Source organism: Lagenorhynchus albirostris, chromosome X, assembly GCF_949774975.1.
Source record: "Lagenorhynchus albirostris chromosome X, mLagAlb1.1, whole genome shotgun sequence".
NCBI lineage: Eukaryota > Metazoa > Chordata > Mammalia > Artiodactyla > Delphinidae > Lagenorhynchus > Lagenorhynchus albirostris.
The window spans coordinates 120,464,859-120,490,650 of NC_083116.1; the positions used below are offsets into that span (position 1 = coordinate 120,464,859).

Here is a 25,792-nt window from a genome sequence, read left to right on the forward strand (position 1 = left end):
CCAGCCACTTGTTGGAAGGGATAAGGAGAGGCCAGGACCTTGGAGACACTTGTGCCTAGGTACAGGAATGTTCACAGCAGCATTGTTTGTAGTGCTCCACAGCTGGGCATAACCCAGCTGTCCATCAGCGGGAGGAAGGAGAGGGGAACTGGTGTAGTGAGCCGATGGGATGCTACAGAGCAGTGAAAGGCACGAGCTGCAGCTACTAGCGACAAATAGATGACTCGAAAAGCGATTACATACAGAACGATTCCACTTATAAAAGTTCAGAAGCAGAACACACACACAGACTAAACATATTCTTTAGGAGTTCATATGATGATGGTAAAATGATGAAGATCAACAAGGAAGTTATCCTGAAAGGCCAGGGTAGTGTTGCCTCCGGCAGAGAGAGGTGCTCTATTGGGGAGGGCCCATGGGCTGCTCCTAAAGTGCTGCTTTTTTGACCTGGGTGTGGTTCCAGGGGTATCTACTTCATCATTAGTCTATGAACTGCTTTTTTGTCTTGCAAACTCTTCTGCACATATGAAAGAGATCACAATAAGAACAGGAAAGCAACATTCGGTGTCACGCAGTGCAGTGTGCTCCTCTGTTTGGTTTGGGTTAGGTCTTGTTTATGAGGAGGAGAATGAAAGCATACCTTAACATATACATGGAAAAGTTCTGGAAAGGTAAGCAATCTTTTGGCTGTGCAAATGGGATTGAGGGTCTAGGAAGGGAAGGTGAGATGTCTTTTTATGTTGTTTAAATTTGTTATCATGGGCTTATTTTCATAATTTTATAATAAAACTTGTAACAACATAGAATATTTAAGAAGTCTAGTGACACACGATTTATTCCTGGAGTGGGGGTCATGTTGAAGAGAGTAGGGAAGAGAGACCACGGATAATTTCTGAGGGTGCCCTCATTGTCATTCTGCCCGTATAGCCTTCTCTTCCACTCCCTGCCCCTCCAGCAGCCTCACACTTGGCTCTCCACCCCAGACAGGTACATCTCACGGCCTCACAGTCGTGAGTTACTCGGCCAGTGAATGATGGGACATGAATGACGTGGAGCCCTCGGAGGTAGGCTAACAGATGAAGTTTTAAAACGTTAGGTAGACACTTGACGTGCTTTGTGCACCGAGGGAAGATAGAATTCAGTCTTTACTCTCCAACTTCTATTCATTGATAAAAGGAAAAAGAATTTATCTGCCTTAAAATGTAATTTAAAAGAAAGGCAAATACAGGCTGCATCTTGTTTTTTTTAGTCTAGAAGAACATGTTATATTAAAAGCTGAATTAATACTTAAACAGTCTCAGATATCCACCTGAAATGAAGCAGCTTCTAAATGTTCAGTGACGCGACTCTTTTTAAATTTTCAGGAGTAAAATATATTTCATGAATGTTTCATCCTTAGTGCTGAAATCTATTTATCTAGTATAATAAAAGGAACGGTTTGCTGTATGCCCAGTTCAGAGCCAGTTTTTACCCCCCGATAGTTAAGACTGGACCCGAGCACGGAGTTTATTTGCACAACAATTAACGTGTGACAGTTACATGTTACCGTTAAAATTTTGCTGTAAAGGTCATATGAACAGAGGATTTCAGGCAGTATCAAATCAAAGGTAAGCATTTCTGTTCATAATGATACGTCTTGCTTTTTGAAGCAGAAATTATTTCAACAAGCAAAACAGTTTTCTTGTTGGAGTAGGAGTGTTGGTAGGCCTTGCTTTTTATTAATATTGATTGGACTTATTCATATTGATTCATTACTTAACTCACTAGTGAAACAGATGCAAATACATTGGCATTCTCTCAATTTGATATGTAAACTATTATAATTATTTGCTGTGTTTATTTTCCTTTGTAATTAGAGACTCAAAATTTGTAAATAGTTTTGCTCTGACACGTATTCTTTACTTGTCTATAGAAAAATGAATTAATAAGCAAATTTGGAGAAAATACTTACTGAATTATTGGTACGTTCGGTTTCATTTGAACTTATGTCTCTGGCAATGATTTTTCTTTATACTCTACAGGTTGGTTTGGTTTCTGTTCAGGAATTACAGCAGCATCTCTTGCTTAAGGAAAAAGTTATTTCAAAATCTTACAAGGCTTTAATGAACCTGTTTCAAGGGAAGGATGATAGTACATCAAGTGCAGAGGAGGTAAACTTGATCATGTGACCGTTTTATCATTTTATGAATTGAAAACCTATAAGCTATTGAAGAGTTCTTTAAATTAGAATATTGGAATATATTAGAAAATGCTGCACAATGGATCAAGAAGCAAAGTGGCAGGGATTCTGTAATGGTGGGCTTTTATGACATTGAAAACTATTTGGTTAAAAAGCCAATATTTTACCAATTTGCAAATTGTTCTGTAGGATATTAAAATCTCAGTTATCAGGAACCTCGGGGAACAAGTCCTTTTGTTTAAACAAGGTTTAAATATTAAACTGTTTTTTTTGTATAGTTTGAATAGAAATTACTCCTAAGTGAATTACAGTTAATCCTTGAACAACATGGGGGTCAGGGGCGCCGACCCTACACGCAGTGAAAATCCACAAGTAACTTTACTGTGGGCCATCTGTATCTCTGGTTCCCCATCTGCAGATTCAAGCAACTGGCGATCAAGTAGTACTGTAGTATCTACTATTGAAGAAAATCCACATATAAGTGGACCTGCGCAGTTCAAACTCCTTTTGTTCAAGGGGCAATTGTATATGTTTTCTGACTTCTTAAACAGAATATACTGAGTATTATTTTACCTTGTATTAATGGTGACATAATTTCATCATTAATATAATTATTCTTTTAGTCTGTTGCATGGTTCATTTCTAAGGATATTTATTCCTCTACTTAATGTCCCTAAATTGCTATGCTCTTCTAGTCCTCATATCTGCTTTCTATAATTTTACTCTAGTTTCCCTTGTGGTTGACCATCATAAGAACCTCTTCAGGTACCTTGCAGTTACTTGTGCCAGTATAGTAATGTAGAAAGTGAGCAAAAACTGCTTTGACTTCATAAAAAATAGGATTTATGTACATTCGTTCCCTACAGAGAAAGATAGCGTAGCAGAGTTACAGATAAATCAAGAAAAGCTGGACATAGATACACTTGAAGTTGCATTTTCTTCCCTCAAGTCACTTTAGTGCCTTGCTTTGACTCCCTTTAAGATTTACTGTTCTTGTAATGCTCTTTGCCTTGTGTCTGTATTTCGGTCTTAGCCATATGATCATTTTGCCCCAAAATATGATTCCATTAACGTAAAAAACAAAAGCACATCGTCTTGCATTTCTGTATTACTGTTCTCATCTCCTGGGAAACCTTATGCGAGTCCTTGTAGAAAGTCACTGTTCAAAGTCTTCCCATTTCCCTTCCCCACTTGACCCCGGTGATTTTGCCGGTGTTAGAAAAGGGGAAGCAATGTTACACATTAGTGCATTGAAGCCACTGCGTGCAAGGCACTGTTTTGGGCCCTTTACATTGTTAACTTTAAGAGCAATTCTGGCAGGTAATAAAAATTTCTGCGGGTTTCAGGTGAACAGCCTGCCTCAAATCTCACAGCTACTGGCAGAAGTGTCAGATTCCTAGGAACATGTTTCATTCACTGTAATGTAAGTGCCCATATCTTTTTTCAGTAATTACCACATAGAGGGGCAGTATAGAGTAATGGTTAATGTGCAACATGGGCTCTGGAAGCAGTTGCCTCTGGTTCAGATTCCAGCTCTGAGTCTTGCTAACTGGGTGACCGGGGGAGGTACCTAACCTCCCTGTGCCTCAAGTTTCCTTATCTGGAAAATGTAGATAATAATACTACCGACCTAGGGTACTAGAGTTATTGTGATGATTAAACAAATTGACGCATGAATGGCGTTCAGAACAGTGCCTAACATATAGCAAGCATTCAGTAAGTGTTGTGTATTATTATTATCATTACTCCTCCTCCTATTTCCATTTCTATTATAAATCCATATGTGTGCGGAAATAAGTGAGTGGCTGGTCTTTAAGAAGAAAATTTTGGCATCAACTCTACTAGAATTTTTTTTAAATAAGGAAAAATAAAAGAAGAAAATTTTAGCAATAATCGATCAGCTGTCCTAAGATAGTTTAATCACTGTTATTCATACAAAAGTTTCCAGTTACAGTTTAGAGTTAGTCACTGCTAAAATAAAGATTGGATTGTTCTCAGCATGCCTTGAGCACATATTGTGAGATTATTTTTCAAAATGGACTCCAGGTTTACATCCCTGCTGGCTCTGTGTTGGGTACCCAGAGCCCTGTTTACAGTCAGGCCATGCTTCTTAATCCAAGTAGATGGTTAATTATATGTTTTATAAGTTTTATTTTAGTGAATTATGTATAATCTATAATATATTATTGATGATAATTTATTTTTAAATATGTAAGCCATAAGGCCCAGCCAAAAGCTGGTTTATATTATTTTTTTTAGTTTTGATACATTTGGCAGGTTTTTTTGTTGTTTTTTTTTTTGTAATCAGTTATTTAAACGTTTTTCCATAAGGAATGTCTTGCCACTCTTTGTGGTGAAGAAGAAAATCCTGTCTATACCTTTGATGAAAAGTTATCAGATAATTTTCAAGATTCAGAACAGCTAGTAGAGAAGATATGGTATCGTGTAATAGAAGATAGCTTGGTTGTTGGAGTGAAAACCACATCTTCTTTGAAGGTGTAAGTAAATTCTAACATGATAACATTATCTTGATGCTCTACAACAGCACTGTCCAACAGAGATATAGTGCATGGAGGTATTTCATTCTAAATAACTACCAAAATCGACTCTTTTAAAAACTTAGTAGTTTTTTTTTTCTTGTTTAAGAGGAAAGGAGAAAAATCTACCTCAAAAATAAAATACAGGCATTACTTTACCTTTCCTTTCTCCTAAAAAAATTACTTCCTTAAGTTCAGCATATTTATAATGTCTTTGCTTTCCTATTTCAAGAGAAGTGCTATTACAGAATCTTTAAAAATGTGTTTGGGCTTCCCTGGTGGCGCAGTGGTTGAGAGTCCGCCTGCCGATGCAGGGGACACGGGTTCGTGCCCCGGTCCGGGAAGATCCCACATGCCGCGGAGCGGCTGGGCCTGTGAGCCATGGCCGCTGAGCCTGCGCGTCCGGAGCCTGTGCTCCGCAACGGGAGAGGCCACAACAGCGAGAGGCCCGCGTACCGGAAAAAAAAAAAAATGTGTTTGGCTTTTACACTTAATTTTCTGATATATTTTACATTTGAAATGATGTTTCCTAGGAAAGCAGAGAATAAAACTTTTTGGTTGTTGTTTGTATGGCATTTAATCATCTGTTTGATTTTAAAGAATGAGCTTTTACTCTGTATTTTTTACAGGTCCCTGAATCATGTGACTTTATCGCTGTCAATGGATCAAGCCCCTAACTCCAGCTTTCTGCTCATTAAGTGTCAAAGTAGGGTGATCAAGTTGAGTAGGAAATCTTCCCCAGTACCAGGCTCAGTGCCATATGAAATAGGATCAGAGGTAAAAAAAATCAAGTTGAGTGTTGATAGTGAGGAAGAGGAAGAGAAAGAGGAAAGCGTTGTTTTTGTACAACCATCTGAGAAAGAGTATGTGCAGATGATTACTGCTGTAACATCTCTTTCGCCACTTTTAGCATTCGGTAATTTTTGTTGCATTGTGCTGCTACAAATTAGAGAGAGAGAGAATGGTAACCGTTCTGCAACTCGTTATGTTCAGTGTGGCAGAATTGCTTTAAGTCTAGAAGATCTTTCAAGTGGGAAATACCTGCTGACATTTCCAAAGAAGAAACCTATAGGTAATTTTTGTGGGTCCTTTTTAATCATATACCTAATAGAATCAGAAAATTTTAAGAACTCCCTTTATGTGATAATGGGCAGAGTTTAATGACAGCACTTGTGACATGTTTTTGCCATAGAACACATGGAAGATCTCTTTGCGCTTCTCGCGGCCTGGCAGAGAGCTTGTTTTCAAATCATATCACCCAGCTATGCTCTGACTTCAATGAAGGTATGGCTCTTAGAACACATGGAATGTGAAGTTATCAAAGAATTTCCAGAAATTTGCTTTTGCAAAAGGCCAGGAAGCTTCTATGGGACACTCTTCAACTGGAAACAAAGAACACCATTTGAAGGGATTTTAATAGTCTATTCCAGGTAATGCACATCAAATTGGAATTGGTCCAGGGAAGTGCGTGTGTGTGTGTGTGTGTGTGTGTGTGTGTGTGTGCGCGCGCGCGCCTGCGTGCGTGTGTGTGTGTGTGTGTGCGTGCGTGTGTGTGCGTGCCAACAGGGATCCCCGTGGTAGTGTTCTATACCACTGTGGGACATGTCCAGGTCATCGCCTGGTACAACGTGAATGAACAGGTGGTCTCATTTAGAAACTGAAGCCGTTTTGATTTTATGTTTGTTTTTGGCTTTTTGGTGGGGTTGATTAGGGCCTAATAATGACTTTAAGATTTCCCCTTACTGCTCCCCCACAGTGAAGTTTTAAAAATATAATTTTGATCTTATTACTCAGAAAAAGAACTTTAATCAGGAAGCAACCTGATTAATACTAACTGAGTTGGTTTAGGATATGTATACGGCTGTTCCTCTGTATCCATGGAGGATTGGTTCCAGGACCCCAGTGGACACAAAAATCCACGGATGCTTGAATCCTAGAGGACGGCGTAGTATGGTCCGCCCTCCATACCCATGGGTTCCACATCTGCGATTCAACCAACCACGGGGCTGACCGTATTTGATTGCTACAGTCTGAATTATGTCAGTGACCACATGAATGCATTATTGGTTCTGATGATTACTAGAGAGTTTAGAAATGAATATTAATTGATTACTACAGTATGTTGTACATGACCATTTTTCACTGTCCTAAGTTGTGTAATATTGTGTTTGGTTTTTTATTCCAGGAATCAAACAGTTTTGTTCCAGTGCCTTCATAATCTCAGCAGTGTTCTCCCTATAAACAGTTTCTTCAAATATCTAAAATTAGGAAGTGAGGATTTCCTAATTGGTCATTTGGGATTAGCTTTGGAGAAGGAATTGGTTATCCTTGGTTCTTTTTCTTCTGCCTTAGTTAAGGTTGAAAGCAACTTGGTGCAGAGTTGTGAAGCAAGCAAAGAAAAGACTAGTGGTGATGTGGCTGCTTTATCAGACATAGAGGAAAGCATCCATGCCTACAGAAAAGAACTTCAGAGAGAAAAGAAGCAAAAGTTGGGGACGAACCTAAAAGTGAGTGGTGCCCTTTACAGAGAAATGACTTTGAAATTAGCTGAGGTTCAGCTGAAATCAGACCTTGCTGCCCAGACAGTGACTGATTTATAATTACAATCTCGGCTTGGTTATATTTTAGAATATTTTTCCCTGCCAGAATGTTTTGGTCCTACTTGTTTTCATCTTACATTATATGCCTTCTCTGTAAAAGTAAAGATTGAGGCTTAGTGTAGAATCTTGAAGATGCACAAAATAGCATGCCTTAGAGCAGCACTTCTCACCTAGGCTCATTTTGCCTCCCAGGGGCGTTTGGCTATGTCTGGAGATATTTTTTGGTTGTCAGGAGTAGTGGCAGGTGGGGAGGGCAAGAGAGGGGTGCTATTCAGATCTAGTGGGTTGAGGCGAGGGATGCGGCTAAACTTCCTACACAGCAAAGCACAGCCCCCGACAGGGGAGGGTCCAGCCCAAATGTGAGTAATGCCCGGGGTGGAGAAATCCTGCCTTAGTGTTTCCACTTAAGACATAGGTGATGGAACAATATTTTGTTCTAAATCTTCAAAAAACCTTAAGTAGCCCTTTTATTATACTCTGCTTAGTAAAACTTAGCATATAAAAATGAGCTTCAGGGCTTCCCTGGTGGCACAGTGGTTGAGAGTCTGACTGCCGATGCAGGGGACATGGGTTCGTGCCCCAGTCCGGGAAGATCCCACATGCCGTGGAGCGGCTGGGCCCATGAGCCATGGCTGCTGAGCCTGAGCGTCCGGAGCCTGTGCTCCGCAGTGGGAGAGGCCACAACAGTGAGAGGACCGCGTACTGCAAAAAAAAAAAAAAAAAAAAGCTTCAAACAGATAAACAAGGTTGTCACGATTCAGAAGTTTCTGTAAATATCAAGCCCCTGTGGAAGTTTAAATGGCAGAGTGTCTAGGTGAGACCATTATGGTGGAAACCCTTATTAAATTAAATTTTCTTAGAAAGCCTCTATGAAATCGTGTAAGTCTATAGGCATGTGAAAATTTGGGGGCATTTCTTTGAAAAGCATCTCTCTTTCAAAAGGCTAAGCATACCTCATAGGCCACTATTTTTAAAAAATTGAAATTGCCTTTAAGCCATCTGAAATTCCAACTCTAGGCAAAGCTAAAATGTAAAATCCTAACTAAAGTAACTTAAAGAATATGGCACTCCTTAGGGACTGAGAAATTTAAAAATAAGTGAAAATTCACTTCAGTTAAGTGATTTTTTAAGGGGTCCAGTGAGGCATTTCAAAGGGATAAAAATTCAACCTATTCTCTTTTCTTTTTGGAAAAAATAAGAATTCTGAAGTAATAAGAGAATGTCAGGAGAAGGAAAAAGACACAAAAGGATATGGGCCAAAAGGAATGTTTCTGATCCTTTTTGCTCTAAAATCCATAAGTGAGATGGAAGTTTCTGTCTCACTTGAGAGACATAAAGATGATTATAGAAACCGTCATTTCACACTTGCAGCAGTGAAGTGCTAATCCCCCCACCCCATGCCTCAGAAGTGCTTGTCCCTAATGATCTGGTGATGCAAGTGGGTTTTTGAGAAGCTAGGTTATTACTGTCTTGTCTCGGTTTTTATGGTTGTCCATATAATATGCTACCTCTTTTTTTAGTAATCCATTGCAAATTGAGTTCTATAGCTCTATAGCTCGATTTCTATGAAATTTCAATGAAAAATATTTCAGACTTTCTGGAAATGAAAATGTGATAATTTCAGGATTAATTGTGGAAGTCAGAAAGCAATGTGTGTCAGTAGGTGTAGTGAAACTTCCCATGACATGTTCTGAAAGGACAACCAGGTAGAAAATATAGGAACTAAATTGTAAAATGGAGGCTGTCAAAAAACTAAACAGAATTTGATTGTAATAGTTTATCTATAGAAAAGCTAGGATAGTAAAAAAAAAAATAGCATATTGCTTATTTTTTATTTATAAAAGCAAACAAAAGGTGTTAATCTGTATGTACCAAATAACCTCTTTACAAGTGAACTTTGTACTCCAGTATAATTTGTTTTTCTTTTTCTTCTTTTTCTTTTTCTTTTTTCACACACACACACACACACACACTGTATTTTATTTTTACAAGAGATAAATAAACTGACAACAAGCATTGTAAATGGATGACTACAACAAAAGCAACAATGATTGCAATTACCAAACACACTCATACTATGTCATAATATTGACATTCAGTCCAGTAATCCTCCACTGTAACAGCTTCTTTACGTTGCGTGAAAATTTTTTTTTAACATCTTTATTGGGGTATAATTGCTTTACAATGGTGTGTTAGTTTCTGCTTTATAACAAAGTGAATCAGTTATGCATATAACATATACATATGTTCCCATATCTCTTCGCTCTTGCGTCTCCCTCCCTCCCACCCTCCCTATCCCACCCCTCCAGGCGGTCACAGAGCACCGAGCTGATATTCCTGTGCTATGCGGCTGCTTCCCACTAGCTATCTACCTTATGTTTGGTAGTGTATATATGTCCATGCCTCTCTCTCTGTCACAGCTCACCCTTCCCCCTCCCCATATCCTCAAGTCCGTTCTCCAGTACGTCTGTGTCTTTATTCCTGTCTTACCCCTAGGTTCTTCATGACATTTTTTTTCTTAAATTCGACATATATGTGTTAGCATACGGTATTTGTCTTTCTATTTCTGACTAACTTCACTCTGTATGACAGACTCTAGGTCTATCCACCTCATTACATATAGCTCAATTTTGTTTCTTTTTATGACTGAGTAATATTCCATTGTATATATGTGCCACATCTTCTTTTTCCATTCATCCAATGATGGGCTCTTAGGTTGTTTCCATCTCCAGACTATTGTAAATAGAGCTACAATGAATATTTTGTTACATGACTCTTTTTGAATTTTGGTTTTCTCAGGATATATGCCCAGTAGTGGGATTGCTGGGTCATATGGTAGTTCTATTTGCAGTTTTTTAAGGAAACTCCATACTGCTCTCCATAGTGGCTGAACCAATTCACATTCCCACCAGCAGTGCAAGAGGGTTCCCTTTTCTCCACACCCTCTCCAGCATTTATTGTTTCTAGATTTTTTGATGATGGCCATTCTGACCGCTGTGAGATGATATCTCATTGTAGTTTTGATTTGCATTTCTCTAATGATTAATGATGTTGAGCATTCTTTCATGTGTTTGTTGGCAGTCTGTATATCTTCTTTGGAGAAATGTCTATTTAGGTCTTCTGCCCATTTTTGGATTGGGTTGTTTGTTTTCTTGTTATTGAGCTGCATGAGCTGCCTGTAAATTTTGGAGATTAATCCTTTGTCCGTTGCTTCATTTGCAAATATTTTCTCCCATTCTGAGGGTTGTCTTTTGGTCTTGTTTATGGTTTCCTTTGCTGTGCAAAAGCTTTGAAGTTTCATTAGGTCCCATTTGTTTATTTTTGTTTTTATTTCCATTACTCTAGGAGGTGGGTCAGAAAGGATCTTGCTTTGATTTATGTCATAGAGTGTTCTGCCTATGTTTTCCTCTAAGAGTTTGATAGTTTCTGGCCTTACATTTAGGTCTTTAATCCATTTTGAGCTTATTTTTGTGTATGGTGTTAGGGAGTGATCTAATTTCATACTTTTACATGTACCTGTCTGGTTTTCCCAGCACCACTTATTGAAGAGGCTGTCCTTTCTCCACTGTACATTCCTGCCTCCTTTATCAAACATAAGGTGACCATATGTGCGTGGGTTTATCTCTGGGCTTTCTATCCTTTTCCATTGATCTATCTTTCTCTTTTTGTGCCAGTACCATACTGTCTTGATTACTGTAGCTTTGTAGTATAGTCTGAAGTCTGGGAGCCTGATTCCTCCAGCTCCATTTTTCGTTCTCAAGATTGCTTTGGCTATTCGGGGTCTTTTGTGTTTCCATACAAATTGTGAAATTTTTTGTTCTAGTTCTGTGAAAAACGCCAGTGGTAGTTTGATAGGGATTGCATTGAATCTGTAGATTGCTTTGGGTAGTAGAGTCATTTTCACAATGTTAATTCTTCCAATCGAAGAACATGGTATATCTCTCCATCTATTGGTATCATCTTTAATTTCTTTCATCAGTGTCTTATAATTTTCTGCATACAGGTCTTTTGTCTCGTTAGGTAGGTTTATTCCTAGATATTTTATTCTTTTTGTTGTAATGGTAAATGGGAGTGTTTTCTTGATTTCACTTTCAGATTTTTCATCATTAGTGTATAGGAATGCCAGAGATTTCAGTGCATTAGTTTTGTATCCTACTACTTGACCAAATTCATTGATTAGCTCTAGTAGTTTTCTGGTAGCATCTTTAGGATTCTCTATGTATAGTATCATGTCATCTGCAAACAGTGACAGCTTTACTTCTTCTTTTCTGATTTGGATTCCTTTTATTTCCTTTTCTTCTCTGATTGCTGTGGCTACAACTTCCAAAACTATGCTGAATAATAGTGGTGACAGTGGGCAACCTTGTCTTGTTCCTGATCTTAGTGGAAATGCTTTCAGTTTTTCACCATTGAGGATGATGTTGGCTGTGGGCTTGTCATATATGGCCTTTGTTATGTTGAGGAAAGTTCCCTCTATGCCTACTTTCTGCAGGGTTTTTATCATAAATGGGTGTTGAATTTTGTCAAAAGCTTTCTCTGCATCTATTGAGATGATCATATGGTTTTTCTCCTTCAATTTGTTAATATGGTTTATCACATTGATAGATTTGCGTATATTGAAGAATCCTTGCATTCCTGGAATAAACCCCACTTGATCATGGTGTATGATCCTTTTAATGTGCTGTTGCATTCTGTTTGCTAGTATTTGTTTGAGGATTTTTGCATCTATGTTCATCAGTGATATTGGCCGTTAGTTTTCTTTCTTTGTGACATCCTTGTCTAGTTTTGGTATCAAGGTGATGGTGGCCTCGTAGAATGAGTTTGGGAGTGTTCCTCCCTCTGCTATATTTTGGAAGAGTTTGAGAAGGATAGTTGTTAGCTCTTCTCTAAATGTTTGATAGAATTTGCCTGTGAAGCCATCAGGTCCTGGGCTTTTGTTTGTTGGAAGATTTAAAATCACAGTTTCAACTTCAGGGCTTGTGATTGGTCTGTTCATATTTTCTATTTCTTCCTGATTCAGTCTTGGCAGGTTGTGCATTTCTAAGAATTTGTCCATTTCTTCCAGGTTGTCCATTTTATTGGCATAGAGTTGCTTGTAGTAATCTCTCATGATCTTTTTTATTTCTGCAGTGTCAGTTGTCACTTCTCCTTTTTCATTTCTAATTCTATTGATTTGAGTCTTCTCCCTTTTTTTCTTGATGAGTCTTGCTAATGGTTTATCTATTTTGTTTTTCTTCTCAAAGAACCAGCTTTTAGTTTTATTGATCTTTGCTATTGTTTCCTTCATTTCTTTTTCATTTATTTCTGATCTGATTTTTATGATTTCTTTCCTTCTGCTACCTTTGGGGTTTTTTTGTTCTTCTTTCTCTAACTGCTTTAGGTGCAAAGTTAGGTTGTTTGTTCGAGATGTTTCCTGTTTCTTAAGGTGGGATTCTGTTGCTATAGACTTCCCTCTTAGAACTGCTTTTGCTGCATCCCATAGGTTTTGGGTCGTTGTGTCTCCATTGTCATTTGTTTCTAGGTATTCTTTTATTTCCTCTTTGATTTCTTCAGTGATCACTTGGTTATTAAGTACTGTATTGTTTAGCCTCCATGTGTTTGTATTTTTTACAGATCTTTTCCTGTAATTGATATCTAGTCTCATGGTGTTGTGGTTGGAAAAGATAGTTGATACAATTTCAATTTTCTTAAATTTACCAAGGCTTGATTTGTGATCCAAGATATGATCTATCCTGGAGAATGTTCCATGAGCACTTGAGAAAAATGTGTATTCTGTTGTTTTTGGATGGAATGTCCTATAAATATCAATTAACTCCATCTTGTTTAATGTATCATTTAAAGCTTGTGTCTCCTTATCTATTTTCATTTTGGATGATCTGTCCATTGGTGAAAGTGGGGTGTTAAAGTCCCCTACTATGAATGTGTTACTGTCGATTTCCCCTTTTATGGCTGTTAGTATTTGCCTTTGTATTGAGGTGCTCCTATGTTGGGTGCATAAATATTTATAATTGTTATATCTTCTTCTTGGATTGATCCCTTGATCATTATGTAGTGTCCTTCTTTGTCTCTTTTAATAGTCTTTATTTTAAAGCCTATTTTGTCTGATATGAGAATTGCTCCTCCAGCTTTCTTTTGGTTTCCATTTGCATGGAATATCTTTTTCCATCCCCTTACTTTCAGTCTGTATGTGTCTCTAGGTCTGAAGTGGGTCTCTTGTAGACAGCATATATATGGGTCTTGTTTTTGTATTCATTCAGCCAGTCTGTGTCTTTTTGTGGGAGCATTTAGTCCATTTACATTTAAGGTAATTATCGATATGTATGTTCCTCTTCCCATCTTGTTAATTGTTTTGGGTTCGTTATTATAGGTCTTTACCTTCTCTTGTGTTTCTTGCCTAGAGAAGATCCTTTAGCATTTGTTGTAAAGCTGGTTTGGTGGTGCTGAACTCTCTCAGCTTTTGCTTGTCTGTAAGGGTTTTAATTTCTCCATCAAATCTGAATGAGATCCTTACTGGGTAGAGTAATCTTGGTTGCAGGTTTTTCTCCTTCCTCACTTTCAGTATGTCCTGCCACTCCCTTCTGGCTTGCAGAGTTTCTGCTGAGAGATCAGCTGTTAACCTTATGGGGATTCCCTTGTGTGTTATTTGTTGTTTTGCCCTTGCTGCTTTTAATATGCTTTCTTTGTATTTAATTTTTGACAGTTTGATTAATATGTGTCTTGGCATATTTCTCCTTGGATTTATCCTGTATGGGACTCTCTGTGCTTCCTGGACTTGATTAACTGTTTCCTTTCCCATATTAGGAAAGTTTTCAACTATAAACTCTTCAAATATTTTCTCAGTCCCTTTCTTTTTCTCTTCTTCTTCTGGAACCCCTATAATTTGAATGTTGGTGTGTTTAATGTTGTCCCAGAGGTCTCTGAGACTGTCCTCAGTTCTTTTCATTCTTTTTTCTTTATTCTGCTCTGCAGTAGTTATTTCTAGTATATTATTTTCTAGGTCACTTATCCGTTCTTCTGCCTCAGTTATTCTGCTATTGAGCCCATCTAGAGTCTTTTTCATTTCATTTATTGTGTTGTTCATCATTTTTTGTTTCATCTTTAATTCTTCTAGGTCCTTGTTCAATGTTTCTTGCATTTTGTCCATTCTATTTCCAAGATTTTGGATCATCTTTACTATCATTATTCTGAATTCTTTTTCAGGTAGACTGCCTATTTCCTCTTCATTTGTTAGGTCTGGTGCGTTTTTATCTTGCTCCTTCATCTGCTGTGTGTTTTTCTGTCTTCTCATTTTGCTTATCTTACTGTGTTTGGGGTCTCCTTTTTGCAGGCTGCAGGTTCATAGCTGCCGTTGTTTTTGGTGTCTGTCCCCAGTGGCTAACGTTGTTTCAGTGGGTTGTGTAGGCTTCCTTGTGTAGGGGACTAGTGCCTGTGTTCTGGTGGATGAGGCTGGATATTGTCTCTCTAGTGGGCAGGTCCACGTCTGGTGTTGTGTTTTGGGGTGTCTGTGGACTTATTATGATTTTCGGCAACCTCTCTGCTAATGGATGGGGTTGTGTTCCTGTTTTGCTAGTTGTTTGCAATAGGTTGTCCAGCACTGTAGCTTGCTGGTCATTGAGTGAAGCTGGGTGCTGGTGTTGAGATGGAGATCTCTGGGAAATTTTCGCCGTTTGATATTATGTGGAGCTGGGAGGACTCTTGTTGATCAGTATCCTGAAGTTGGCTCTCCCACCTCAGAGGCACAGCACTGACTCCTGGCTGCAGCACCAATAGCCTTTCATCCACACAGGTCAGAATAAAAGGGAGAAAAAGTAGAGAGAAAGAAGTAGTAGAAGTAGGAAGAAAGAAAGAAAGAAGAAAGAAAGAAAAGAGGGAAGGAAGGAAGGAAGGCAGGAAGGAAGGAAGAAAGAAAGAAAAGGAAAGAAGGAAAGAAAAGAGGGAGGTAGGGAGGGAGGGAGGAAGGAAGGAAGGAAAAAAGAAAGAAAGAAGATACAGTAAATTAAAATAAAGTATAATAAAGTTATTAAATTTAAAAATAATTATTTAGGAAAAAAAAGGGGACGGATAGAACCTTAGGACAAATGGTGGAATCAAAGCTATACAGACAAACTCTTACACAGAAGCATACACATACACCCTCACAAAAAGGGGTAAAGGGGAAAAAATCATAAGTCTTGCTTTCAAAGTCCACCTCCTCAATTTGGAATGATTCGTTGTCTAAAGGAGGGAAGGGAGGAAAGAAAGAAAGAAGGTAAAGTTTAGTAAAGTTATTAAAATTAAACTTAATTATTAAGAAAAGAAAATTTTAAAAAAACCGGACGGATAGAACCGTAGGACAAATGGTGGAAGCAAAGGTATACAGACAAAATCTCATACAGATGCATGCACATACACACTCACAAAAAGAGGAGAAGGGGAAAAATCATAAATCTTGCTCTCAAAGTCCACCTCCTCAGTTTGGGATGATTCGTTGTCTATTCATGTATTCCACAGATGCAGGGTACATCACGTTGGTTGTGGAGCTTTAATCCGCTGCTTTTGAGGCTGCTGGGAGAGATTTCCCTTTCTCTTCTTTGTTCTCACAGCTGCCAGGGGCTCAGCTTTGGATTTGGCCCCGCCTCTGCATGTAGGTCACTGGAGGGCGTCTGTTTTTTGCTCAGACAGGACGGGGTTAAAGGAGCCGCTGATTCGGGGGCTCTGGCTCACTCAGGTGGGGAGAGGGAGAGGCACAGTGTGCAGGGCGGTCCTGTGGCAGCAGAGGCCAGCGTGACATTGCACCAGCCTGAGGCCCGCCGTGCGTTCTCCCGGGGAAGTTGTCCCTGGATCCCAGGACCCTGGCAGTGGCGGGCTGCACAGGCTCTTGGAAGGGGAGGTGTGGATAGTGACCCGTGCTCCGTCTCTGGGTTTCGCGCTTTTAGACGCGGCTCGCACCCGTTTCTGGGGTCCGCGTTTTTAGTCGCGTCTCGTGCACGTCTCTAGGGTCCGCGTTTTCAGCCGCGGCTCGCGCCCGTCTCTGGGGTCCGCATTTTTCGCCACGGCTCGCGCGCGTCTCTGGAGTTCTTTTAGGCAGCGCTCTTAAATCCCTGTCCTTGCGCACCAGGAAACAAAGAGGGAAGAAAAAGTCTCTTGCCTCTTCAGCAGCTCCAGACCTTTTCCCGGACTCCCTCCCGGCTAGCCGTGGTGCACTAACCCCTTCAGGCTGTGTTCACGCAGCCAACCCCAGTCCTCTCCTTGCTCTCCGACCAAAGCCGGAGCCTCAGCTCGCAGCCCCACCCGCCCCGGCGGGTGAGCAGACAAGCCTCTTGGGCTGGTGAGTGCCGGTAGGCGCCGATCCTCTGTGCGGGAATCTCCCCACTTTGCCCTCTGCACCCCTGTGGCTGTGCTCTCCTCTGCGGCTCCGAAGCTTTCCCCGTCAGCCTCCCGCAGTCTCCGCCCGCGAAGGGGCTTCCTAGTGTGTGGAAACCTTTCCTCCTTCACAGCTCCCTCCCACTGGTGCAGGTCCTGTCCCTATTCTTTTGTCTCTGTTTTTTCTTTTGCCCTACCCAGGTACGTGGGGAGTTTCTTGCCTTTTGGGAGGTCTGAGGTCTTCTGCCAGCGTTCAGTAGGTGTTCTATAGGAGTTGCTCCACGTGTAGATGTATTTCTGGTGTATCTGTGGGGAGGAAGGTGATCTCCGCATCTTACTCTTCCGCCATCTTCCCCTCTGCCCCCCTCCAGTGAACATTGATTTGTATATTTTTTGCCTCTGAGTCCTTGTGGGATTTTTTTTTATTCAAACAGAAAGTCACAAAAATTTTAATCATCCTCATCAGTTCACTCAGTCCCATATAATCATTTTTTTCTCATCTTGATCTTCTGTTAGCACTTTCATGAGTTCAGTTTTCCATTAGAGTTCTGAAAATGCTTATTCATTCAGTTCACCAGTATAGTCAGTTACCAGAAACCTGTACTTGTCAGAGTCTTTTCCATGAATTTCTTGAAGATGAAACCCTTTTATAGGAACATTTTTGCAAAAGCATCACAGTACACCCAGAACTGTCTGGGAATGACAAAAGACTTAAAAATGACCACGGTTAAAGATCTGCTGAAAGTTCATAATAATGCAATTGGCAAGGAAATTTACTTATTTCTGAGACATACATTTTAAAGTAATAAGTAGAAGTATGACTTACAACATTATACCAAAACATATAAGATTTTTAGAAATTTCATGTAATGTCTGCAACATTTATATTAACATATTTCAATACAAATAACCCAAAGAAAGTTTAGTATTAGTTGTTTTTTTGTTTGTTTGTTTATACTGCAGGTTCTTATGAGTCTTTAATTTTATACACATCAGTGTATACATGTCAATCCCAATCACCCAATTCAGCACACCACCATCCCCACCCCACTGTGATTTTCCCTTCTTGGTATCCATACGTTTGTTCTCTACATGTGTGTCTCAACTTCTGCCCTGCAAACCAGATCATCTGTACCATTTTTCTAGGTTCTACATACATGCGTTGATATACGATATTTCTTTTTCTCTTTCTGACTTACTTCACTCTGTATGACAGTCTCTAGATCCATCCACGTCACAACAAATGACTCAATTTCTTTCCTTTTTATGGCTGAGTAATATTCCATTGTGTACATGTATCACAACTTCTTTATCCATTCGTCTGTCGATGGGCATTTAGGTTGCTTCCATGACCTGGCTATTGTAAATAGTGCTCCAAAGAACATTGGGGTGCATGTGTCTTTTTGAATTATGGTTGTCTCAGGTATATGCCCAGTAGTGGGATTGCTGGATCATATGGTAATTCTATTTTTAGTTTTTTAAGGAACCTCCATACTGTTCTCCATAGTGGCTGTATCAATTTACATTCCCACCAACAGTGCAAGAGGGTTCCCTTATCTCCACACCCTCTCCAGCATTTGTTGTTTGTAGATTTTCTGATGAGGCTCATTCTGACTGGTGTGTGTGAGGTGATACCTCATTGTGGTTTTGATTTGCATTTCTTTAATAATTAGTCATGTTGAGCAGCTTTTCATGTGCTTCTTGGCCATCTGAATGTCTTCTTTAAAGAAATGTCTGTTTTGGTCTTCTGCCCATTTTTGGATTGGGTTGTTTGTTTCTTTAATATTGAGCTGCCTGAGCTGTTTATATATTTTGGAGATTAATCCTTTGTCCGATGATTCGTTTGCAGATATTTTCTGCCAGCCTGAGGGTTGTCTTTTGGTCTTGTTTATGGTTTCCTTTGCTGTGCAAAAGCTTTGAAGTTTCATTCGGTCCCATTTGTTTGTTTTTGTTTTTGTTTCCATTACTCTAGGAGGTGGATTAAAAAAGATGTTGCTGTGATTTATGTCAAAGAGTGTTCTTCCTCTGTTTTCCTCTAAGAGTTTTATAGTGTCCGGTCTTACATTTAGGTCTCAAATCCATTTTGAGTTTATTTTTGTGTATGGTGTTAGGAAGTGTTCTAATTTCCTTCTTTTACATGTAGCTGTCCCATTTTCCCAGCACCCGTTATTGAAGAGACTGTCTTTTCTCCATTGTATATCCTTGCCTCCTTTGTCATAGATTAGTTGACCATAGGTGCGTGGGTTTATCTCTGGGCTTTCTATCTTGTTCCATTGACCTATGTTTCTGTTTTTGTGCCCGTACCATATTGTCTTGATTACTGTAGCTTTGTAGTATAGTCTGAAGTCAGGGAGTCTGATTCCTCCAGCTCCGTTTTTTTCCCTCAAGACTGCTTTGGCTGTTCAGGGTCTTTTGTGTCTCCATACAAATTTTAAGATGATTTGTTCTAGTTCCGTAAAAAATGCCATTGGTAATTTGATAGGGATTGCATTGAATCTGTAGATTGCTTTGGGTAGTATATTCATTTTCACAATATTGATTCTTCCAATCCGAGAATGTGGTATATCTCTCCATCTGTTGGTATCATCTTTAATTTCTTTCATCAGTGTCTTACAGTTTTCTGCATACAGGTCTTTTGTCTCCCTAGGTAGGTTTATGCCTAGGTATTTTGTTCTTTCTGTTGCAATGGTAAATGGGAATGTTTCCATAATTTCACTTTCAGACTTTTCATCATTAGTGTATAGGAATGCAAGAGATTTCTGTGCATTAATTTTGTATCCTGCAACTTTACCAAATTCATTGATTAGCTCTACTAGTTTTCTGGTGGCATTTTTAGGATTCTCTATGGATAGTATCATGTCATCTGCAAACAATGACAATTTTACTTCTTCTTTTTCAATTTGTATTCCTTTTATTTCTTTTTCTTCTCTGATTGCCGTGGCTAGGACTTCCAAAACTATGTTGAATAATATCGGTGAGAGTGGACATTCTTGTCTCTTTCCTGATCTTAGAGGAAATGCTTTCAGTTTTTCACCATTGAGAATTATGTTTGCTGTGGGTTTGTCGTATATGGCCTTTATTATGTTGAGGAAAGTTCCCTCTATGCCCACTTTCTGGAGAGTTTTTATCATAAATGCGTGTTGAATTTTGTCGAAAGCTTTTCTGCATCTATTGAGATGATCATATGGTTTTTCTTCTTCAATTTGTTAATATGGTGTATCGCATTTATTGATTTCATTTATTGAAGAATCCTTGCATCCCTGGGATAAATCCCACTTGATCATGGTGTATGATCCTTTTAATGTGTTGTTGGATTCTGTTTGCTAGTATTTTGTTGAGGATTTTTGCATCTATATTCATCAGTGATATTGGTCTGTAATTTTCTTTTTTTGTAGTGTCTTTGTCTGGTTTTGGTATCAGGGTGATGATGGCCTCATAGAATGAGTTTGGGAGTGTTCCCTCCTTGCCAATTTTTTGGAAAAGTTTGAGAAGGATGGGTGTTAGCTCTTCTCTAAATGTTTGATAGAATTCGCCTATGAAGCCATCTGGTCCTGGACTTTTGTTTGTTGGAAGATTTTTAATCACAGTTTCAATTTCATTACTTGTGACTGGTCTGTTTATATTTTCTATTTCTTCCTGGTTCAGTCTTGGAATGTTGTGCTTTTCTAAGAATTTGTCCACTTCTTCCCGGTTGTCCATTTTATTGGCATAGAGTTGCTTGTAGTAATCTCTCATGATCCTTTGTATTTCTGCGGTGTCTGTTGTAACTTCTCCTTTTTCATTTCTAATTTTATTGATTTGAGTCCTCTCCCTCTTTTTCTTGATGAGTCTGGCTAATGGTTTATCCATTTTGTTTATCCTCTCAAAGAACCAGCTTTTAGTTTTATTGAGCTTTGCTATTGTTTCTTTGTTTCTGTTTCATTTATTTCTGCTCTGATCTTTATGATTTCTTTCCTTCTGCTAACTTTCGGTTTTGTTTGTTCTTCTTTCTCTAGTTCCTTTAGGTGTAAGGTTAGATTGTTTACTTGAGATGTTTCTTGTTTCTTGAGGTAGGCTTGTATAACTATAAACTTCCCTGTTAGAACTGCTTTTGCTGCATCCCATAAGTTTTGGATCGTCATGTTTTTATTGTCATTTGTCTCTAGGTATTTTTTGATTTCCTCTTTGATTTCTTCAGTGTTCTCTTGGTTATTTAGTAACGTATTGTTTAGCCTCCATGTGTTTGTATATTTTTCCCTGTAATTCATTTCTAATCTGGTAGCATTGTGGTCAGAAAAGATGCTTGATATGATTTCAATTTTCTTAAATTTACTGAGGCTTGATTTGTGACCCAAGATGTGATCTATCCTGGAGAATGTACCATGCACACTTGAAGAAAGTGTAATCTGCTGTTTTTGGATGGAATGTCCTATACATATCAATTAAATCTGTCTGGTCTATTGTGTCATTTAAACCTTCTGTTTCCTTATTTATTTTCGTTTTGGATGATCTGTCCATTGCTGTAAGTGAGGTTGTAAAGTCCTCCACTATTATTGTGCGACTGTCTATTTCCTCTTTTAGAGCTGTTAGCAGTTGCCTTATGTGTTGAGGTGCTCCTTTTTTGGGTGCATATATATTTATAATTGTTATATCTTCTTCTTGGATTGATCCCTTGATCATTATGTAGTGTCGTTCGTCGTCTCTTGTAATAGTCTTTATCTTAAAGTCTATTTTATCTGATATGAGTATAGCTACCCCAGCTTTCTGTTGATTTCCATTTGCATGGAATATCTTTTTCCATCCCCTCACTTTCAGTCTGTATGTGTCCCTAGGTCTGAAGTGGGTCTCTTGTAGACAGCATATATATGGGTCTTGTTTTTGTATCCATTCAGCAAGCTTGTGTCTTTTGGTTGGAGCATTTAATCCATTCACGTTTAAGGTAATTATCGATATGTATGTTCCTATTATCATTTTCTTAATTGTTTTGGGTTTGTTTTTGTAGGTCCTTTTCTTCTCTTGTGTTTCCCACTTAGAGAAGTTCCTTTAGCATTTGTTGTAGAGCTGGTTTGGTGGTGCTGAGTTTTCTTAGCTTTTGCTTGTCTCTAAAGCTTTTAATTTCTCCATCGAATCTGAATGAGATCCTTGCTGGGTAGAGTAATCTTGGTTGTAGGTCCTTCCCTTTCATCACTTTAAGTATATCATGCCACTGCCTTCTGGCTTTTAGAGTTTCTGCTGCGAAATCAGCTGTTAACCTTATGGGAGTTCCCTTGTATGTTATTTGTCATTTTTCCCTTGCTGCTTTCAATAATTTTTCTTTGTCTTTAAGTTTTGCCAATTTGATTACTATGTGTCTCGGCGTGTTTCTCCTTGGGTTTATCCTGTATGGGACTCTCTGCTCTTCCTGGACTTGGGTGGCTATTTCCTTTCCCATGTTAGGGAAGTTTTCGACTATAATCTCCAAATATTTTCTCTGGTCCTTTCTCTCTCTCTTCTCCTTCTGGGACCCCTGTAATGTGAATGTTGTTGCGTTTAATGTTGTCCCAGAGGTCTCTTAGGCTGTCTTCATTTCCTTTCATTCTTTTTTCTTTAGTCTGTTCCACAGCAGTGAATTCCACCATTCTGTCTTCCAGGTCACTTATCCATTCTTCTGCCTCAGTTATTATGCTATTGTTTCCTTCAACTGTATACCAAACAGCTTGAAAACACACACATACCCCTCCCACAGTAATATTCATACCTATACATATATATGGTTTAATCCTTCATAGCAGCTCATTAATGTTGTCCCCAGTATGAAAAAAAATGTTAAACCAAATTAAGGGGTTGCATGCAAGCAACTTGATCCTATAACCTTGTTAGAGGTTTTTTTTAAAATCAGCAGACCCTTTAAGAATTCTAATAATGTACAAGTGAATCTTCTATTGTCCTGATAACATCTCTTTGTACTACATAGAATTGACCACTCAGTTTTCTCCCCGTCTCAGGAAGGAAAAGATCCAGTTAACTTCTTTGCCTGCCCTTCCCAGTAAAAGCAAAGCTTTGTATCCTTTCCTTTTTTTTTTTCCGCAAAACTGGGCTAATACCAAATGTTGAAAGGTATCCTTTTTCTTCTATTCAAATTGTGAAAATATTACTTAACATCCTAAGAATTTGAGAGTGAGAGCTCTTTCCTGGTTAATCTTCTCTGGGGAACTTGAGGTTTTTACTGCTAAAGACAGTATGGTGCAATGGAAAGAATGCTGATCTGTAAACAGTGTATTTAATTGAATCCTTCAAAGGTTTTTTCTGTTTTCAGTTTTTGAGTTGAATTGCTTATGGACTCTACAAAATAGCCCTGTCCTGTAAAATCCTACTGTGTTGAGTTTCTTCACAGTGCTAATAGTGTGGCCATTTCCTAGGACCTTATTTCAGTAATCCTGTGTTGCCTTTTTGTTCAGTAGCGTGGCAGGCACTATTGAGGTAGTGAATGTTCATAAGGGCAGAAAATCAGACCTGCTGTGCCCTCACTATGCAGATTTTTCCTGTGCTACACTTGTGAGCAGCTATACTGGACAAGTGCCTGTGTGCCTAACTGGAGGTCAACATTATAGTCCTGAGTTCAGCTAGGAAACTTCTTTAGCATCTTTAACTTCATCTTGGATTATCCATTTCCCCACAGCAGCAGTCACTTACCCACAAAGTATAAGCAGTGTTATGGGCCAGTAAAACATACTCTTAGTAACCAGCCAAAGCATTTAGCACTAGATACCAAGTCCGCCAGGAGTGGGAGGTAAGTGTGATGCAATCGGTTGATTGCCTGGTCCACATCGATTTCCTCCTTTTCTCATAGCAGAGCTCTCATTTTGCTCCGGAAACTTCCTTCCCACCATTCATGTGACTGGGTAAGTGAACTCCATCCCCAGTTCCAGAGGTTAGTCCTGACTAGTCTAAGCCAGTTAGTGCAGGACATTTCCCAGGCAGCTGTTACTGGGCTGGGCACAAAACCTAAATTGGGCCGAATCAGACTGAGGGGAAGGGCTTGGTTCTTCCCCTCAGTCCAATTAGGAAGAGGTTTTTCCTGTCCTGCTGGAAGTAGGTGGCCCTAACTTGAGAAGTTGAGAGAATCACAGGAAATTAGGCTTTAGAATGAATCTGACACTGTAGACTGAAAAATTGTTTTATTGTGCCACTGAATTGAATGTAAGCTCACCGTTTCCCGGGACTGCCCATTACTTCAGGAAAAAAAAAAAATTCCTTGTAACAGAAGTCAAGGTTTCTGTTACTTGCAGCTGAAATCATTTCTCACTGCTTGAAATGGGGTAAAGAATCCCAGAGAACAAAGCTGACTGTCCACACATGTGCAGTCCCAGGACAGGAAGAGTTTCCTGCAGAAACAGGGTGCTTGCACCTGCTAAAAGCAGTGTAGGCAAAAGCTGCCCCTCCCTGCCCCCACTCCCCACAGTTTATTTCTGGGCAGTGGCTTGCTAGGCTTCTTTCCTGTTTTGTCCTTTTCTTTTCTTTTTTTTTTTTTTGTAAGTTTACAACTCAAATTAGTTCATACCTGATAGTAGTTTATATCTGAGATAAGCTGTATTTTTTTTTAATTCTTTATCTTTTCTGTCTTCCTTAGCTTTCCTCTGGTATTACACCAGGCCACTTGTTTAATGATGCCTTCCTCATTGGGTTAGAGGTATATGTCAGATTATTTAACTATTTCTCCATATTTCGTGTTTTAGAATATAAAATTATCAATGTAAGAACCGCATCTATTGTGTTACTTAGACAGCAGGAGAATTCACACTTGTAATTCTCTTCTGACATCTTTTCTCATATTCTCAGCTATATCTTCTCCAATGGGAAGAGAAAGGAATCTTTACCAATTTTGATTGTTCTAGGAGTCTTTGTGTTAGGAAAAACAAATGTGATATTATGAGACTGTTTTGGAAATAGAGTAGTATTGCTGTATCAAAAGAGATGAACAGCCTTATTGATTTAGAGCTTGCAGCCTTTTTCAAGGTAACAAATATGTGCTAGAACATGAGTAGTTGCATTTTAATATATACCAGGGAGCAAAAGATAACCTTTCTAAACTTCACTGTAGCCTCATACAAAAAACAAGATGATGGAAATATTTAGTGTCGTTTCTATAAGCCTGATAAAATGTTTTAAGGTGTAGAATGACTAATTTGGTTATGTCAAGTGTGACAATAAAATCCTCTGATACATTATCCAAACAGGAAATTAATATGCTGTAACACTTGAAAGATTCTGGTAAATGTAGTCAAAACATTGGGAGTGGGGGCAGCGGGTACCATCCGAAGGGAGCCAGGACCAAATGTGTTCTGACAGTCTTCAAAACCTTCAGAGAAAGTGACCATATAGTACATGCGTTGAGCCTAACAAGGGGAGTTGGGGCTTGGTGTGCAGACTGGTCTGTGTTTCCTGAAGCCAGTGCCACCTGGAAGGGGAAAGAATTAGTCTGGAACTATAAATAGTAGGAAAAATGATTACATAAAATTTAGGGAAAGAGTTGAAGAAAACTGTAATCTGCGCTTGGGTACTAGTTTTCTATAATGTGATGTGCTGGGCAATAGCACTAGCTAACATATATTGATTATTGTGTGTCAGACATTGATTTGAATGCTTACCCCATATGATCCTTACAACTCTGAAACTATGCTTTCCAGGACATTGCCAGTAGTGTTGTGTGGCTGTTTACATTTAACTGAATTAAAACTAAATTAAAAATTCAGTTTCTTACTTGCATTAGCCACATTTCAAATGCTCAATAGCTACATGTGGCTAGTGGCTACTATTTGGACAGTACAGAATAGAACATTTCCTTAGTCTCAGAAAGTTTTATTAGACAATGCTGCTATAAGATGTGCTCTATTAACTATCTCTTGTTTACAAATCAAGAAACTGAGACCCACACAGGTTTAGTACTACACCCAGGGTCATATAGCTATAGTAAGGAACAGAGCCAAGATTGACATCCAGTGTAGCTCCAGGACCTTTGCTTTTTCACCACTATGCTCTTCGTGGTGAAAGAGCAAAGGTCAGTTTGTAATAAAGTCAGTTTGTAATAATATAGTGCCATGTCTTCTGACAGTTTTATATTAACAAAATGCACTTACTGTTTTAAAAATTTACAAAAAATGTATAGTTCAATAAAA

The 25,792-nt window shown here is 38.9% G+C and overlaps 1 protein-coding gene across 1 annotated transcript in view; it reads left to right on the plus strand.

Moving 5' to 3' along the window:
- The window catches only part of FANCB (FA complementation group B), a 56,121-nt gene that overhangs the window by 11,248 nt on the left and 19,081 nt on the right, over window positions 1-25,792 (plus strand). Inside the window, exons 5-10 of the mRNA XM_060137383.1 lie at window positions 2,022-2,150; window positions 2,982-2,984; window positions 4,511-4,677; window positions 5,346-5,788; window positions 5,909-6,146; window positions 6,902-7,223. Coding sequence (XP_059993366.1) covers window positions 2,022-2,150; window positions 2,982-2,984; window positions 4,511-4,677; window positions 5,346-5,788; window positions 5,909-6,146; window positions 6,902-7,223 — 1,302 coding nt within the window. The remainder of the gene's footprint in view (window positions 1-2,021; window positions 2,151-2,981; window positions 2,985-4,510; window positions 4,678-5,345; window positions 5,789-5,908; window positions 6,147-6,901; window positions 7,224-25,792) is intronic.